The sequence below is a fragment of the Pipistrellus hanaki genome (assembly GCF_964339955.1).
Source record: "Pipistrellus hanaki genome assembly, chromosome: 16".
In the NCBI taxonomy this organism is placed as follows: Eukaryota; Metazoa; Chordata; class Mammalia; order Chiroptera; family Vespertilionidae; genus Pipistrellus; species Pipistrellus hanaki.
The window spans coordinates 17,842,670-17,856,738 of record NC_140518.1 but is presented as its reverse complement, the minus strand read 5'-3'; the positions used below and the strand labels follow the sequence as shown (position 1 = coordinate 17,856,738).

Genomic DNA, 14,069 nt, shown 5'->3' with positions numbered 1-14,069 from the left:
CAAACTAATGAAATCTCAAAAATAATATGCTCCCTTTTTCTACTTCCTCTTCCTTCTCTGAAAATGGAGATGGCTCTTTTATTGACAGGTTTTATGGGTTTACTTTTTAAAGCATTTCATTTTTATATGAAAGGTTTATTACAGATTTATTTTTTTCTTATTTCTTTATTTCCCTTAAACTTACCAAATTATCTCTTCTAAACATATTTGTAAAGGGTTAAGTATTATAGTATTAATTTAACTTGACAGAATTATCGCAAAGTGTTTACCTATACAATTTTACAGTAAGAGTAGCATCATGAGATGGGAATGTATATGCCTATTTAGATATATCATTGGTGTTTGTGTGGGATGATGTTGTACAAGGTGTTGTTGTTATGGCCACCTCCTTCATCTTTAGCTTTCAAATAACTGGATAAGACATATCCTGATTTGTTATTCATTGATTGTTTAAATGTAGCCAAAACACAAAGTATATGTTAAATGCAATTGTTGAGTCATTAAACAAGCATTTATTGAGCATTATTTTAACTTCTAAAAATTATGTCAGAATACTAAGGATAAGGATAGAGCCAGTCAGATTTATGTATCTAAGTAGGACTAGTCTGGAATTCATTCTATATTGAGTATTATATGCAGGGCACTCTGATTTACTCTAAACATGCCAGGCAATATTTAAAGCACTTAAGAATCATAAATAAGCAAAACAAAGATTGCTAACTTCATGGAGTTTACATTCTAGCCAAGGAAAGTAAAATAAACATAATAAATAAGTAATTTATATAATATGCTAGAAAGTGACATGTATTTTAGAAGAAAAGTTAAAAGAGAGATTGAGAGTACCTGAGGGCCCTGACCAATTTTGCTCAATGGTTAGAGCATAAGCCCAAGAACCAAAGGGTCAAGGGTTCAATTCCAGTTCAAGGGTGAGTGCAGGAGGCAACTAATTGATGTATGTCTCTCTCACATTGATGTTTCTCTCCCCCCCCCCTCCTTCCACTCTTTCTAATAATCAATGGGAAAAAATATCTTCAAGTGAGGATTAACCACACACAAATAAAGAGAGAGAGAGTATCTGAAAGGAGTACCTAAAGGAAGATTATATAAACATTAGTGGCCTGGTACACGGATTCATGCACATTGAAAGAGAATTGATTAGAATAAATATTTTAATATCGCTATTCCCCCTTTCTCTATAATAGAAGTGTCAACCAAATTCATGATTGACAATACAAATTGAAACACATGTGTGTGATTGGCACCAGCAAGAGCTTTATATGTATCGCGCATGTGGAGTCAACATAGCCTTTTATATATAAAGAATTAGAGGCCCAGTGCACAATATTCATGCATGGGGTTAGGGAGTTCCCTCAGACCAGCCTGCACCCACTCCGATCAGACATCCCTCTCACAATCCTGAACTGCTGGCTCCTAATCGCTCACCTGCCTGCCTGGTTGCCCCTAACTGTACACCCTTCCCCCCCCCCCCCCCCCCCGTCAGCCTGATCGCCCCTCTCTGCCTCTGCATGCCTGCCTGATCACCCTAACTCCCCCCCTTCCAGCTTGGTCGCCCCTAACTGCCCCCTCCCTGCTGGCCTGGTTATAACCCCCTGACAGCCTAATCGCCCCCAACTACCCCTCATGCTACCCTGGTCATCCCCAACTGCACACCCGCCCCCCCCCCTTCCCCCCGGCCAGCCTGGTCACCCTCAACTGCCTCCCTCCCCCGCAGACATGTAAACAACTAGCTGAATAACACAAGTTCTAATTAGCAATATATGTATGCGGTTGCTGAAATGGAGAAGCAATTAATCTGAATGAGGGATCAGTCAGGGAAGCAGAAAAAGTATAGCCTGGGCAAATTTTGACAAGGAGTGAGATCCCATTGACAAAGTATGATGAAGACTCTTTCTCAGAAAGTGGGTTGTAAATGGAAAAGATTCAAGTGACTCTGAGGGAGAGTACAACTACATACAGTTAGTAGAACAAAGAGATACAGTTTAACAGAATTTCAGGTCTCCTGACTCTCGTGCTTTTAAATAAGGCATTTGAAGGGACAAGATTTTTGAAAATGAATAAGCAGAAAGAAACTGAAAATAGAAGAAACTTTATAAAGGAGAATAATTATTTAATGAGGGAAAAGACAATAACAATTACTTTGGATTAGTTTGATAAAATAGTGATAAACTGAGAGACGACAAAAATATGTCAATTGCTAACATAAGAAAAATAAGTAATATATAATAGATGTAGGTAAACATTAACCATATTTAATTACAGTTCCCCATTGGCTGACTTCAGATCTGACTAAGCCCTGAATAAGGACGTCAGAGCTGTTGCACTTGATATTCAGTGATACTGCTTTTTTTAAGGTTCATTTTGCCCATGAGTATTTGGATTTGTGAAATAATGGACTATTCATACAGATCAGTAATTGCAATATTTGTCTGTTTCTTTTAATGTCGTCTGTCCAAAATTGAGAATGTACTCATTTTCAAAATATTTTACTGCGTTTTTTTGGTTTTGTTAAATAAAGCAATAAAACAATTGATGTTTATATTCCTAGGAATTACTATAGTAAAGATTAATTTAGTAAAACGTAAGTTCACAATAAAATTTATATTTTATGAACGTTGCCTGGCAAATGTGGCTCAGTGGTTGAGCATTGACCTATGAACCAGGAAGTCACTGTTCAGTTCTTGATCTGGGCACATGCCTGGATTGTGGGCTCGATCCCCAGTAGGAGGCAGCCAATCAATGATTCTCTCTCATCATGATATTTATATCTCTCTTTCCCTCTCTCTTCCTCTCTGAAATCAATTTAAAATATTTTTTAAGTTACCAGTAGATCTTAATTGAATTTAAGAAGTTGCACAAGTGGAAAGTAACGCTGTGGCTAAAAATCTTTGCCAGAGATTGTTTCTAATACAAAGTAATATCAATGGATTATGTAAATGTTATTTAATTTAAATTTGTACTCAAAGTATAAATCTCAGTTTAATCTTTAAAAGACTTGTAGAATAGAAGGATATAATATATAAAAAAGGATTGACTCAAGGCTTTTTTTTCTTACAACAGCTTTTTGCTCCATTCTGTATTATATATTTCTATGTCATTCTGTCTACTATTAATGAAATAGACATTATACTTTTTATTAAAATCTATCAAACCATTTTAATGTATTGGCACATAGAACCTTGCTAGGATCTTGCTTTAAAATTATATAATATGTCGTTAATATTGCCATAATGGTAACTAAATCACTCATCCAGCCGATAAGGTTTAATTTGAGTTTTGTTTTAATGTGCTTAAAAGATTCTCATTGTCATTAATCTTCTTTTTATGTCACTCTTCTGTTTATCAGATTTAAAAGTATGTTATGAGAAACTTTCCTTATTTTTTAAAAAATGGGCTTTATTCTTTTGTTTCTTCCAGTGAAAAATATTCAAAGTGCAGAGATGCATTAGTCTGTGACATGCTGGGCATCATTACTTTGCATTAGCAAGGCCTAAGTTTGATTATTGCCCTTCAAAGCCATAAACAATAGGGAGTTGAAGGAAAGTGGCAAAGATGAATAAGATATGGGAAATAAGCCTTTTTAGAAAAAATTAAATCTGTGTAGCTTTAAAAGAAAGAAGAGGAGGGTACAATGTAAATAGCACTCACTGGATTGAGATGCTGGTTTCAAGCCCTGGCTCTACCAGAGTGATTCACTTTAGAGAGGCCACTCTACAGTACTGTCTCTTAATCTGTAAAATGAGGGGACTTGATTAGATTGGAATCAAAGACTTTTTATTAAAAGACCAGCTAGTATTTTAGGCTTTGCAAGCCAAATGGCTTCTGCCACAACTACTCAACTCTGTTGTAAATGAATACTTAAATAGGCAAGGCTGTATATATTCTAGTAACACTTGACTTACAAAGATAGGCAGCAAGCCAGATTTCATCCACTTGCCTTAATTTGCTGACCTCTTGACTGGATGACCTTTAAAATTTCTTTTACATTTGCATGCTGTGATAATTCTTTATTATAAACATAATAGAAAGGAATTGCTGGTTATTTTCTTCTAGAGGCCTGGTACATGAAAATTCATGCACTGGAGGGGAGAGGAGTCCCTCAGCCCAGCCTGCCCCCTCTTACAGTCCAGGAGCCCTCAGGGGTGGAAGGCGACCCAGTGATCAGGGGAAGGCAATGCCCCACCACGCCTCTGCTGCTGCCACTGCCGGCAGCGCAAGCCTTGGACAGCCCTGGTTACCTGAGCCTTGGGCAGCCACCATCTGAGACGTGCCTGCGCCTTGGACCGGCCCTGGGTGGCTGGGGGGCTGAGAGGACTGGGTGCACTATCATTGAGGTTGGGACAGTCAATTAGCATGTTCCCTCCTTATTGACTGTGGGAACTACCATCTTGAGACAGTGTGAGGGTCAACTAGCATATTCCATCTTTATTAGATAGAATGAATTACCAGTCAGAGGCTAGCCAGGAGACAGAAACCATATAGGTATTTTAACAGAAAATTTGACATGAGAACAATGGTTAACTAGATTTTAAATTACTGAAAGGGTTATTTACTGGGGTATCATGGATTTAGCAAATGCAGGAAGCAGCTACCACCTCTCTGATATGAAACTCATATCTCTGTTAACTGGCTACTGCTCAATTGATGCTAATATTTCTGAGCTTCAAGGAAGGCTCTCAGCAGACGGAACCTCTGAGGACTCCTTTTACTGGATAAAGAACCAAACAAAAGAAAGTAGACTTTGCGTAAAGCAGGAGGGATTGTATTAAACGTAAGAAAGAACTAATTCATAGATACAGTGGGAATGGTGTAAGAGTCATTGTCCCCAGTGTTTTTCAATAAAAGATTAGTTATCTACTCTGGATAGTTTTAATTTCAGAATGCTGAGAACAAGATTATCTTTATTCCTCTGATACTCTTTTCCTCCCTCTGGTGAGTAATGTGGCATTTGCTTTCCCTTTCTTGGTGTAAGTTCCCTAGACTAGTTTTCAAAGACCTTTTTTTTTTTCTCCTAGAAAATGTATCATAATTTGGTAAGTCTTTTGTCTGAGTTTCTAACAGACCTAGGTACCCAAGACAATTGCAGTAATTGAAGGATGAGGGAGAACATTTATCTCTTGCACTGTTCTTTACATTTTTTTTCTCTTCTTCCTTCTCTCCTGTTTTCTTTGTTTTTCTCTCTTAGCTTGTAGAGCTCTGTGTAAATTTTTTTGTGCCACTGTTCATAATTCACCTTATGTTATTGTTGTTTGTGTCTTACTTTGATTTGAGATATAGAGAATAATACTTCATTGGATCTCAGAAGCCAAGAAATGATTTCAGTTTGCTTCTTCTAACCCATTCTAAACAGTCTTCAGAGGTAAACTAGCTACTAAGCCAAGGAGGGCAGCAAGAACAGTGCCTGGCATTTGGTAGGTTCTCAATAAATAACTATCATTGAATGATTGAACCTACCTCTGGCACAGATCTTCCATAGCAACAAGTTGAATTAATGGTTTAATTAAAAATTTATAGGCTCTAAATAACCATTTGAGAGTTTTTCCCTTTTTTTGTTAAAAACTATTCTGTCTTATGCTTTCTGATTCTTGGTTTCTTCATTTTTTGGTTCATTTTAAGTGGACCAAACAGCTCTCAATACTCAGCAGTGTCAATCCTATTTTCATTCTCTTTTGTGGCTGTGTTAGGAATGAAAGGATTTATACATGGAATGGGAGGACCTTAATACTTTATTATCTTCAGATAGCAACAGAATGTTTTTGGAATTCATGGATATTGGCAGTTTCCTAAATGCTATTTGGCAGTTCTCTATCCATTGTCTCAGGTTCCCAACTTTCCGGTACACACACACACACACAAATTGGTTTCATATTTGATTCTTTATCATGAAAGAAAAGTGTGGAAAATAAAATGTCATGTTTTTCTTACAACTCAATATAATTTGAAACAGGTTTCTTGATTGATGATGTTTATATCTTATTTTGTAAATGGGATTTGTGACCCAAAAAGAAACAAAAACTAATAATCTTTGTTGTCAGGTACTAAGGTTTGCCAACTTGTTGCTAGTATTCTCCATAAGCTCAAGCAGTTGATAGTGTTGAAGGAGCTGAAGACAACTGTTGACATGTTTCCCTGGCCTAGACACTGATGAGGATTTTGAATTCAGCAAACAGTTGGTAAATGTATCTGCTGGAGTAAGCTCTGATTCCAACGTTTTGGAGATACAGGCTAACTGAAAGTAACCTTTTGAAACTTAAGTATTCTGACTAAACTCTTCTGTCTTGTCAGCCACAAGTTCTGCCCACTTGGAGGACCTTGCTTACCTGGATGAGCAGAGACATACACCTTTGAGAACTTCTCTTCGAATGCCAAGACAGAGCATGGGTGGTGTTCGCACACAACAGGATTTAAGAGGTTAGAACCACAGAATTACTTTGTTTGGGGATGCTCATGAGAAAATGGAAATGGACTATAGGCAAAAAGTTCCTTTGTTTCCAATTTCTACACTCACTTAAACCTACCTTAAGAAGTGAGCATGTAACCATAGAAGAGAAATACAAATACATTGCACAACGGAATTGTATAATTACCTACATATAGAAGTGTTGGCATTGATTCCTTGAAATTCTGAAAGGGCTTGTTGTGATAGGGGAAATAATCTTTTAAAAGCCCTGAATTTCCTAAGTGATTGTTGACCAAATTCAACCCTAGCCATTTTCAGCATGAACTTGGTGCTGATAATGGTGTTTTGCCAGAGAATTTATTTCATGTTCATTCTAGTGGCCATTTCTAGTGACATATAGTACTTTTAATTTCTTGGAGTTTTAGACAGAGATTCTAGTCCTGTCCTGGCAACATCTAAACTTATCTGTTTGCCGCTCAGGTACCTATTTACACTCTCTGTGCTTGCTGCTTGTTTCTACAGTCAGGATCCTGATCTTTTCAAATACTTTCATTTTGTTATAACCATGGGCTAGTTGAAAGACTGTTACTGGGATCTCTGCTTGTGCCTCTTGTTTGCTCAAAATGAACCGAACTGTCTTTGATAACCTTAACAGATGGTTTGCTTTCTCTAGTATCTAGTAGTAATCTATAGCTCTACTACATTAAGTATATTTTTAATATTCTTTTACAGATTATTTTCATCTTGCTTTTGTCTCTTACCCCTGTCCGGTGCCCCATTCTAAATTCGTTTGTTGTCAAAATGCATAACTCACACCAAAAAAGTATCATACATGCCTGCTGTCCATTCTGGAAGTCATTATACTGACAGTTTTTCGAAGATTTGTAGGCAACTGGGAGCATCAAATGATTGTATTGCAACAATTATCATATCTCTCATCAACAATAGTGAATTGATGGCCTTAGTCATACTACCGTGTTTCCTCGAAAATAAGACATCCTCCGAAAATAAGACCTAGCGCATGGAAAGATAAGACATCCCCTGAAAATAAGACCTAGCGCAACTTTGGGGGAAAAAATTAATATAAGACACTCTCTTATTTTCGGGGAAACAGGGTAGTAGTCATAGTTTTATTTTTAATTCTATCCATCCTGCTTGCCATTTCTTTAATTAGCTACATACTATTTGCTTAGTGTGTGCAATAGGGTATTTCCAGCCCAAAAAGTGGCATTGTGTCAAGTAATATTTTAGTGCTGGTAGGTTGGTTATATCCAAAGCCTGAATAAATTTAGTCAGAAAATGAAATAAATGATTTGTTTCAAGATGCATAGAAATGCTAAAGAGGATTGGACACAACTATTGATCTAATAGAGACCAGGTGCATGAAATCCGTGCAAAGGTATGATCCCTAGGCCTGATTTGTGATCAGGGCCATCTTCCCCAGCTCTGGCAGCCAGCCCCACCCCCTGCCACTACCCACCCCCGGTCCTCCAATTGCCATCCAGAGATCGGAGCCTGCCAACCTGGGGGAGGGACCGAGAAGATAGGGGCATCGGAGCCTGCCTGCCTGATGCCCCTATCTACTCGTCTGCTGGCCCGATTGCCCCTAACCGTCTCTGCCTCAGCCCCTACCACGGTGGCTTCATTTAGAAGGATGTTGGGAAGGTCATTTGGCTGTCCAGTCTAATTAGCATGTTACGCTTTTATTATTTTAGATAGAAAACAAAATTAACTGACAGGTTTCAACTGTGTGCTTTTGCGAACACTTCATATTGGGTTCTAGTGATACTTGATGGGACATTTCTGCTCCTAGTATCTAAAGATTTGTAAGAGCTCTGACAAGTGCATTTTACTGAGCTTGATGTTTACACATAGATATCAGTTGTATAAACACAACAAAAAAACTTTTTCATTGCATTGAGCTTTAGTTGAACATTCAGTAAAACCAAAGTACATACAAACTTTTTTTTTCCAAAGCATGCCTAAGTCTTTAGGAATCTCTCTGCCTAAATAATATATCCCTTAACAAATCAAATTTTATACCCTTACAGATAGTATCTCAACATTGTTTACATTAACACTTAGAAATGGAATTTGTTCATTGATAATGGTACTATGATATTAAAATTTCAGTTCCTTAAAGTTGTCTTTTCTTTCAAAAGCTTTCTTTTTACAGACTAAATGGTTAGTATATACCATCCACATGAATGCATTAATCCATAAGTTACTGGATGTTTAGTAAGCAGTATTTTGCCTTCTAAAATAAGCATACTTTAATTTAGAACTTTGAGGCCCTGGACAAAATTGTCCCTCAAAGAGTAACATGTTATCTTGATTACTGTTTGCAAATGTACTCTATGACTTATGAAATGACTTAAAAACATTAACAAGAAAGGAAAGCAAACTTGGATACACTTTCCTCATGTTTCCATAGACCTGCTTGGCAAGCTTTTATAATTTGTGATCATTATATCCAAAACATTGTACTTTATTGTAAAAATAGAACCATATTGCTTTCCTAGCATAATTTTTAAAAAACATTATTCTTTCTAATTTTGTTTAAAGAGACATACAAATTGCAGTCATTATTCAGTTTTATATATTTTTCTTCTTCTGGTTATGATTGGAGTAAAACAACTTTACCCATAAAAAAAAAGTAAAGTGATTAAAAACCTTTTTAGTATAAATTAAGATGTATCTTTCTACATTGAGGTATATCTTTCTATATTTTGAAATATTACTCAAATAAATCGTGATACAGTTTTTAAATCAGAGTTCTGATTTAACTACATGACTCTGGATCCTCATAGTTAATGGTCAAATACATTGTAGCGTATCCACTAGGATACGCTAAATTTACTGATTCCAAGTACAGAGATTATCTGAAATAATATTCCTTGAATATATGTCTAAAGAGGTGGCAAGGATTTATTTGGTGCTTCATACAGGCAGTCTTGCACTATTCTGTTTAGAGCAGTGCAGGATCCCTCTACACACTTTATAAAGTATTGAGGACCGTAAAAAGCCTGTATTTATGAGTTATATCTATTGATATTTATCATATTAGAAATTAAAACTGAGAATTTTTAAAAATATCTGTCCACTTTTTTAAACAATTGTAAACCCATTGTGTGTTAACATCATGTAAGCTATGGAAAATTCCACCATACACTATCAGAGAATGAGAATGGAAAAAGACAAATGATGTCTTAGCATTATGCACATAGTTTTGACTTTGTGGACCTCCTGAAAGTATCTTGAGAACACCCAGCGGTCCCCAGATCACATTTTAAGAACCATTGGTGCAGAGGAAACCATTATAATTGAAGATAATCTTTATGCTTTAGGGACCATACAGAATGCAAAAAAGTGCAATTTGCAAATTGGTTAGAAATTGATCAGGAATGTGGCTTAAGAATGCAGGCATTGTTCATTTAATAATTACCTTAATAGTAACTACAGTTGTTTGCTCATAATGATAGTCTTTTGACTGCTGAAACAGAAATTGCTGGGGTAACATCTAAGCTAGAATTTGGGTCTTCAAGTGGGGTATTAACATTCACTTCATTAGTAAATTTATATACTTCTTAAGATAGCGGTTTTGAACAGTTATTCTACCAAAATTTATGTTTCTAGAGACCTGATCCGACAAAGGAGACAAGGTCACATAAGTGCACTGTCCTGGATCCTATTGCAACAAGTTATGAGATTCCTAGCTGTCAACCACCTAAGGACTTGAGCTTTAATGATAGTTATGGAAGATAGTGCAGAGTATACAACTGGCTAAACTTCTGCAAGTGCCTTTTCTAGTCCCAGAGTCTAATGTCCTTGACAGATATTAATTTGAAACCTTATTAAAGTTTTTAATTTCCGTTTTTAAAATTGGGGAACCATTTTTAAAATGTAATCATCATTGTGTTAATGTGGAATCATGCTAAAAATTATCTACCTGAAACCTCTCATGTTTCTGACCATCTTAATGGCTTCTCTATTCCACAGAGAAAGACAAACTAATTTTGCTGCCTAGTAAAAGGAGAGGAGAGGTAGCTGGCTTTCATGGACAAATACTAGTATAATAAAAGTTAAGGAAAGCAGGGAGAGTTAAAATACACAAAACAAAATATAGCGTAATGACTGAATAGGAGCTACTTGGGGTAAATTAGCAACAAATTATTAATGACAAGTCTCTACCCTTCCTGATATTAAATCATAATCACTATTCTGCTTGAAGTGATTACACATTCCTAATTTAACCTTATTTCTCAAAATATGTTGTTTCCTTAGGACTTTTACTAAATCCCATTATATAAATGGCCATTCACAGGCACTGGTTTTAGTTAGCTGCTTTAATAGTTTCTAGGTTGGAGGCATAAGTGCAAATGGTATTCTGACTCATTGGCAGAATTTATGTGAAATTGACCGTTAACTTGGCTTTATCAAAGCAAAGAATTTAATTTTTGTCTAATAAAATCAGTGCTTTACACCATTTTTGAGTCCCTTACTTTTCCAAAACAATGAATTCTTTATGAAGATGACTAAGATGCATGTCATGAAGCTAATACTCTTGCAATAGCCCACTGAGTCATACATCCTTGAGGTTGCTTAGTCATCTTGATCATTGCCTGACTGGCTCTCACATTTACAAGATAATATTTCCATCAGTGTTTTCTGTCTCATTGTTCATTGTTTTATTTTTACAAGGTTAAATTTCTTTCTTTTCAGATAAATTCAAAATCCAGAGATAAAGTTGCTTGCACATAACTGCCTATATGTAAATATTAGATGGATAGATTGTAAGCTTTACTAGTATGTCAACTCTGTTGCAGAGCACCCTAAAATTTGAAATTATAGTACTCAAACTGGATGCCTTTGAATGTCTTCTAGAAACTAATTTATACTTTTTGGAGTAGTCTGGCTATGATTTTTTTAAAGCTAATCACTACTTGTTAAAGTAGCTCCAGATCTGGTTTGTATATAAGCCAGCCTTATTTTCTAAACTCTATCTTAAATTCTGAAAACCCAAACAGTAGCTAGTATACAACAAAGTTCCCCCATAAGACTCAGAAGAAAAAAATAACCTTTGAGAAAGAGGAGAATCTAGAAACTACATAATCTTCTAACAGGCACATATTGACCTCCTGCATTAAATAACACTCCTTAAAGAAAATCTGTGAAGTAACATGAAAGAAATTCTAATTATGATAACTAATTCTGTAAGAAAAAAATCACTGAAAATATTTTAAATGACTTAAGTGCCATAAGGAAAAATAAGTAACCATTAAGCCATTTTGATGTTTTGATCTATATTAGATTTAAGGAATCTGTTTCCCAGTTAATCTTTCTATCATTATTTTCTCCAAAAGTAACTAAATCTTATTAAAGTGGCCATAATGTTACTAAATTTACTTAGGTAACATTTTGCAAAACATTTTTTTGTTTCAGTAAGATGATTTAGGCTTTCCAATTTTATAGTATATAAAAATACTTTTTTAATGGGTCACTTCCTCACATACTAGTAAAATACAGAACTGCAGAATTTTGTGGTATTATTATGAGGAAACGTTAAAAAATGGCAATATTTGGGAAAATTGAATTTTTCCTATTTCTTTTACAGTTTTCCAAATATTTTTGTTCCCTTCCTGAAAATTCCATTCATCAAATCCTGTGGTCGGCAGGCCGAGGCTCTATCCACTGAGCCAAGCCAGCTAGGGCAGGATATGACATTTCTTAGCCCCTCTATCAGTGGATCTTTGTTTTTTCCTCCAGGAGTGTGGTGGAAAAACCCTAGATCACCTCCTTGGATTCTTATAACCCAAGTTACCAAGAACACTGCAAGTGGTGGTGTACAGGGAGCTTAGCCAATGAGCAGTCAGAAAAGGTGTTTACGCTCGAACTGGTTTGGTTCAGTGGATAGTGCATCAACCTGCAGACTGAAGGGTCCCAGGTTTGATTCCTGTTAAGGGCATGTACGTTGGTTGGGGGCACATCCCAAGTAGGGAGTGTGCAGGAGGCAGCTAATCAATGTTCCTCTCTCATCAATGTTTCTGACTGTTTATCCCTCTCCACTTTTCTCTGTAAAAAAATCATTTTTTTAAGAAAAAAAAAAAGGTTTTTTCTCTGCAGCTCATGCGCAGAGGACCCCCTGTATTGTGTCCATTGGGCTTAGGGCATATCCCCGCTGCCCAGGGGGGCATGCCCCCAAGGCTGGCAGCCAGCCCGCGTTGTGGGCACCAGGTTTGGGGGCATGCGGAGACCCCGGGCCGTGCACAGGGTGGCCGCCAGGTCTTCGCACACCTCTGAGGCCAGCAGCCAGCCCCACGTTGTGAGCACCAGGCTGGGGGGCATGCAGACTTGGGTCTCGCAGCAGCCATCACCACTGGGGGCACCTCCCCCAGACTGGCAGCCCTGCATTGTGGGAGCTGAGCTGGGGGGCATGGCCCCAAGTTGCTGCTTAGTGCTGGCACATGAGCAAGCGGCTACAGGGCAGGAACCTCTGCTTAGTACCTGCACCTATAGGCCCAGAGTGGCCGGGAGCATTCTGTAACCCTGGCTGCTCAGGGCCTATACGCTGGCCTAAGCTAAGAGTAGCCTCCAGACCACTTAGCGCCTGTATATGCAAATTAACCCTTCATCTTTGTTGGGTTAATTTGCATACTCACTCCTGATTGGGTGGTGAGCATAATGGAGGTACAGTCAATTTACATGTTTCTCTTTTATTATATAGGATATTTTTTATTTATTTCGGAGAAGAAGGGAGAGGTAAAGAGAGATAAAAACATCAATGATGAGAGAAAATCATTGACCAACTGTTTCCTACACTCCCCCTACTGGGGATTGAGCCCGAAACCCAGGCATGTAGCCTCTGACGGAAATCAAACCTGGGACTCTTCAGTCCACAAGCTGACACTCTATCCACACTCTATCCACTTAGCCAAACCGACTTGGGCCATCACTATTTTTTAAAGATATTTTCACTGAGTATAGAATTCTAGGTTGACAGGTTTTTCTTTTTATAAAGTTACAGATCTGCTTTCTCATTTGCATTGTTTCTTAGAAATCTGCTGTCATCTTTATCTTCATTCCTCTGTACTTAATGTGTCTTTTTATTCTCTGGATGCTTTTAAGATCTTCATACTTGTTTTGAACAATTTACCAAGTAATTATAATGTGCCTTGTTGTCATTTTCTTCATATATCTTGCACTTGAGGCTCATTGAGCTTTTGGATTAGTAAGTTTATAGTTTTCATCAAATTTGGAAATGTCAAAGCCCTCCATTATTTCTTTAAATACATTTTCTGTCTTCCCCTCCCTGCCTCTTCGGTAACTTCAATTACACCTATATTTGGCCACTAGGAATTGTCCCAGTCACTGATGCTCTTTTTATTTCAGAGGATTGTTATTTTTTCTGTGTGTTTAATTTTGGATATTTTTTACTCCTATCTCTTCAAGATCACTCATTCCCTGTAATGTCACTAATCTAGTGTGTTTTTCATTTCTTATGTTGTATCATTTTTCTCTAGATTCTAGAGTCTACAAGTTAAATTTGGGTCTCTTTTTATCTTGAGTGTTCCTACTTTTGAACCTGTAGAATATAGTCACTATTTTAATATCTTTCTCTGCTAATTCTAACATCTCTGTCAATTTCAATTGA

General features: G+C 37.0%; 1 protein-coding gene across 7 annotated transcripts in view; it reads left to right on the top strand.

The window, feature by feature from the left end:
- TANC2 (tetratricopeptide repeat, ankyrin repeat and coiled-coil containing 2) overlaps positions 1-14,069 on the top strand; it is a 248,763-nt gene that overhangs the window by 148,332 nt on the left and 86,362 nt on the right. For all 7 annotated transcript variants that reach the window (XM_084861644.1, XM_084861642.1, XM_084861641.1 and 4 more), the window contains one exon: positions 6,304-6,429. In XM_084861644.1, the coding sequence (XP_084717770.1) occupies positions 6,304-6,429 (126 nt within the window). The remainder of the gene's footprint in view (positions 1-6,303; positions 6,430-14,069) is intronic.